Source organism: Cygnus olor, chromosome 7 (genome assembly GCF_009769625.2).
Source record: "Cygnus olor isolate bCygOlo1 chromosome 7, bCygOlo1.pri.v2, whole genome shotgun sequence".
NCBI lineage: Eukaryota > Metazoa > Chordata > Aves > Anseriformes > Anatidae > Cygnus > Cygnus olor.
Genome location: NC_049175.1, coordinates 30,896,960 through 30,901,482, shown reverse-complemented (window position 1 = coordinate 30,901,482; position 4,523 = coordinate 30,896,960). Strand labels below are relative to the sequence as shown.

At 58.1% G+C, this 4,523-nt stretch overlaps 1 protein-coding gene across 1 annotated transcript in view; it reads left to right on the top strand.

Annotated features, from left to right (window-relative positions):
- The window catches only part of VAX1 (ventral anterior homeobox 1), a 3,769-nt gene extending 983 nt beyond the window's left edge, over positions 1–2,786 (top strand). Inside the window, exons 2-3 of the mRNA XM_040564071.1 lie at positions 809–996; positions 2,087–2,786. Of these exons, the coding sequence (XP_040420005.1) occupies positions 809–996; positions 2,087–2,653 (755 nt within the window). The 3' untranslated portion in view covers positions 2,654–2,786. The remainder of the gene's footprint in view (positions 1–808; positions 997–2,086) is intronic.
- The last annotated feature ends 1,737 nt before the right edge of the window (positions 2,787–4,523 follow it).

Below are 4,523 nucleotides of genomic sequence, written 5' to 3'. Positions count from 1 at the left end.
TGGCCCTGGCTTGACAGTCGCCTTAATAAGATTTGTCCCGCTTTCTTTCGGTCTTCGGTGCTACCGGAAAAGTGAGGTTTCGGCGGGCTGTCGGGCGTCTCGTTTTGTGTTTTCTTTTTTTTTTTTTTTCTTTTTTTTTTTTTTTTTTTTCTCCTGTTCGCCAAAAAAAACAAACCCCGGCAGCGGCGGCTGGAGGAGTCCCCGGGGTGGCGGTGGGCAGCCGGCCAGCCCGTGCCCGAGAGGCTCCCGCCTGCTTTGGCGCATGGGAAACTTTTAAAAAATATTTTTATTTTTTTTTTTTTTTTAAATAAAAAAGACGACTTTATATTTTAAAGGGCAGCGGGAGGGGGCTTCCAGCAACCCCCTACCCGGAGCCCGGGGGGAACAAAGGGTAGCCCAGCCCTGCGGTCACAAAGCCCGGCCTGGAGCATCTCTCCCCGGCCTCCCAGAGGGGCCGGGGTGATGCCGCAGTGCCGTACTGTCAGCGCGATGTGCTCAAGCCAATTTTAAATGGGCTGAGGGGATTATTTCCAGAGCCCTGGGGCCCCATCGCCCCCTCCTCCCTTCTCTGGTGGGTTGGTTTTTTGTTTTTTGTTTTTTGTTTTTTTCCCCTTCCTTGGGTGCAGTGGCCAGGTGCAATCTGGGGGTCCCCTCTCTACCCTCCCTCGGGTCTCGGTCTCGAAAGCGCTGCCAGCGGCTTTCTGCTTGCCTCGGGAAGGAAAAAAAAAAAAAAAAAAGAAAGGAGAAAAAAAAAAAAAAAAAAAGGAGGTTTCCTGGGTGTAAAACTGCCTGCGCCCTTCTTTGCCAGATGCCAAAGGTTCAATCCGAGAGATTATTCTGCCTAAGGGGCTTGATCTGGACCGTCCCAAGCGGACCCGCACCTCCTTCACGGCCGAGCAGCTCTACCGCCTGGAGATGGAGTTCCAGCGGTGCCAGTACGTCGTGGGGCGGGAGCGCACCGAGCTCGCCCGGCAGCTCAACCTCTCCGAGACTCAGGTACCCCTCGGGACGGGGCCCCCGGTTCCTTCCGTGGGGCTGAAAATGGGGCCCGGGCCGGCCCGGGCCTCTCCGCGGCCCTGCGCGCTTTTTGCGCGCCCCCGCGCAGGCCCCGGGAGCCGTGGCGCAGGGCTGGAGGGGCAGAGCCGCCCCCGGGAGCCCACCCACGCGTGTCCGGCCGTGGGGGGCCTCGTGGGGGGGAGCAATAAGGGGAGGCCCGCGAGGATGCGCCCGGGGTGCCCCGGGGGATGCGAGGGTGGCCGGGGACACGCGTGTCCCCGCGGCTGCGTGGGGCCGTGGGGGCTCGGCCCCGCAGCCAAATCCGCCCGTGGACAAGGGGAAGAGAGGGGAGGCCGACCCGAGGGCTCCTAAATTTGGGGGGGGGGGGGTGCGCCTTCCCCTGCGGGCTGCTGGATTTAGGGACCGGTCCTCTGATGGCCGCGTCCTGCTGGGTGCCACGGGTCGGGGCCGGGGGCTGCAGGCTCCGAGCCCCGCAGGGCTGCCGGGGGGGGGCTCGCCCCGTCCCACCGCCCCCGTCCCGCCGGGCGACGCAGGAGCGGGGCAGAGCCACCAAAAGCCGGGCTTGTGCGAGCCGGTTTCATCCTCCTGCAAAATATCACCCAACAAGAAATCCCCCTGACAAGCTAATTAGCTTTTTTTTTTTTTTTTTTTCTTTCCCCTGCCGGCTGGGAGTGACAAGTTCAATAGCTGGGGGGTTCCGGGAACCTCCGTGCTGTTGGGTTTGGGCTGGTTTTTTAGGGGGACGCTTTTTTATTTTTATTTTTATTATTTTTTTAAGGGAGAGCAGGTTGCTTTTTAAAGCCAAACATTGCGCAAAAGGGCCAGGAGGTGATGAGGCCCGGGGGTGCCCCGAGGGGCTGCTCTCAGCCCAGGACCCGCACCCTGAGCAGGGCCAGGGGGGCCCTGCGGGGACCGGGGGGAGCACCGGGGGTCTGCCGGGGAGACGACCCCCCCCGAGGGCACCCGACGGGGGGGGCAGCAGGCGGGATGCGGGGCGCAGCGCCGCGGGACCCCCCCCCCCCATTTTCCCCTCTGACCCTGCCTTTTCCCCCCCCTCCCCGTCCCGCAGGTAAAAGTGTGGTTCCAAAACCGGCGCACCAAGCAGAAAAAGGACCAGGGCAAGGACTCGGAGCTGCGCTCCGTCGTATCCGAGACCGCCGCCACCTGCAGCGTCCTGCGGCTGCTGGAGCAGGGCCGCCTGCTCTCCCCGCCGGGGCTACCGGGCCTCCTGCCCCCCTGCGGCACCGGGCCGCTGGGCTCGGCTCTGCGGGGACCCGGCCTGGCCGCGGGCACCGGCAGCTCGGCGGCGGCGGCGGCGGCGGCGGCGGCGGCTCCCCCCGGGGGCTCCCCGCATCCTGCGGCCGGCGGCAGCGCGGCGGGGCCGCCCCCCCCGGGGGCGCTGCACGGAGCCGCCGCCGCCGCAGCCGCCGCCGCCGGCCCGGGGCTCTTCGGGCTGCCGGTGCCGTCGCTGCTGGGCTCGGTGGCCGGCCGGCTGGCCTCCGCGCCCCTGGCCGTGGCCGGTTCCCTGGCGGGCAACTTGCAGGAACTGTCGGCCCGCTACCTGAGCTCGTCCGCCTTCGAGCCCTACTCCCGGACCAGCAATAAAGAGAGCGCGGAGAAAAAAGCGCTGGACTGACTCCGAGCGACTCGGCCCGTATTTATATTTAGAGTATCTATTTGTGGCGGTATTTATGGGACAGGCGGCGGCCCCCTCCCGCCCAACCTTCCTCCCTCCCCTCTTCCCCTTCCTCCCTCGCCACCGCCTTCCAGCCCCGCGGCTCGGCACGGCACGACGCGGCTCGGCACGGCACGGCACAGCTTGGCACGGCTCGGCACGGCTCAGTATGGCACGGCTCGGCAAGGCACGGCTCGGCACGGCACGGCACGGCTCGGCTCAGCTTGGCACGGCTCGGCACGGCTCGGCACGGTTCCCTCCGCGGGCCGGGGCACAGCGAGGGGCGCGCCCCCCACCCCCCCCCACCCCCCCCCCCCCCCCCCCCACGGCTCTCCCTTCCCCGCCGGGCCCGGGGCGCGTCTGTCGGGGGGTCAGTCTGTCTGTCCGTCTGTCTGTCTGTCTGTCTGTCTGTTCGGCTGCTCTGACACCGGGAGGAAAGGCAGAGCGGACGGGGCGAGCTTTGGCCGGGCTGTCGGGGACCGGCTCCGGCCAATGCCGAGCGAGGGAGAAGGATTTCGGGGAGAGGAAGATGGAGCTGCCAGGTGACGCCCGGTTATTTTTATTTTCCTTTTTTTTTTTTTTTTCCCTTTTTTTTTTTCTTTTTTTTTTTTTCATTTTTTCCCAGACTTCAGTGACTCTTAAGCACAAAGGTCGGGGGGCTCCACCTGGGGCCCCGTCCCATACACACTCGCTGCACTCCGCACCGACATCCTCGCTGCCTGCCCTTCGCACCAGCCAGGAAAACGTCCAGCAACTTTTTTCTTTTTTTCATGACAAATCTTGAATGTGGGAAGGGCCGGAACGGACTGCCTCGAAAATACACGCACGGAGCGGGGAGACAGAAACCAGTGGCTGTAGAGATTTGGGATCAAACCCTCTCCCTTCGAGAAATCACAGCGTCCCTTTTTGTATTCCCACGGGTCAGTCCTGCCGACCTGTTCTGCAAAAGCAAAGCTGCAGATAAATAGTGGAAGTCGCGACTCGATTTGCTTCCACATCTGTTGCAATGGTAATTTTTTTTTTCCTATTTGATTTTTTTTCCAAATAATTTCAATGCGCATCTAAATCAAAAAAAAATCGTTAGCCTTTCTTCCTCCTAAAATAACCCTCTCGTATATCGCTCACACTTCAATTAAAACGAACGTAAAATATACGAAGCATATCTTTTCTTGTTATTTTTGTACTTTAAAATACACCTATGTAACATTTTTTTTTTTTCTTCTTCATGATCCTTACTGCTGTTTTCTCCACAGACATATGTATTTCATCTTATAGTATTCCGGATCGATTTCTTGTTCAATTTCAGTACTTGAATTTGCCAGAAAAGGGATGCTGTACTTAGCTAGTTACTCGGGAAAATTATTTCTTTGCTTTGGTTTTAAGTTTCTTTCCTTTCTTTAAACTTTAACACATGGCGTTTACAAACTGTACAAATACGTGCCACCAAACTGTAACCAAAAAAAAAAAAAATACAAAAAGTGGAATGGTTGCTGTAGTATATAGAATTAATTATAGACCAGAACTGGACAGAAAGAGCTGGACAGAAAGAAAATAGTAATTTTATTGTAAATTATTTACGTCTGAAGTTTCTAGGCAACTAGTCGGAAAAATAATGAATGAATCGAGCGCTGAGCCCTTGCTACTAACTTTTGTTCTGAATGTTTTGGATATTTGGATGTTTTGTATTTATGTGGTGAGAGTGAAATATATTATATCTATATGACGACGGAATTAGGTGTATTTTCGTCTTATATTTGGAGCACCCAACTTACCTTCATCTAATACTTGCGCTGCCAAAAAAAAATCCTATCCCTCCATAATAGTCCTAATT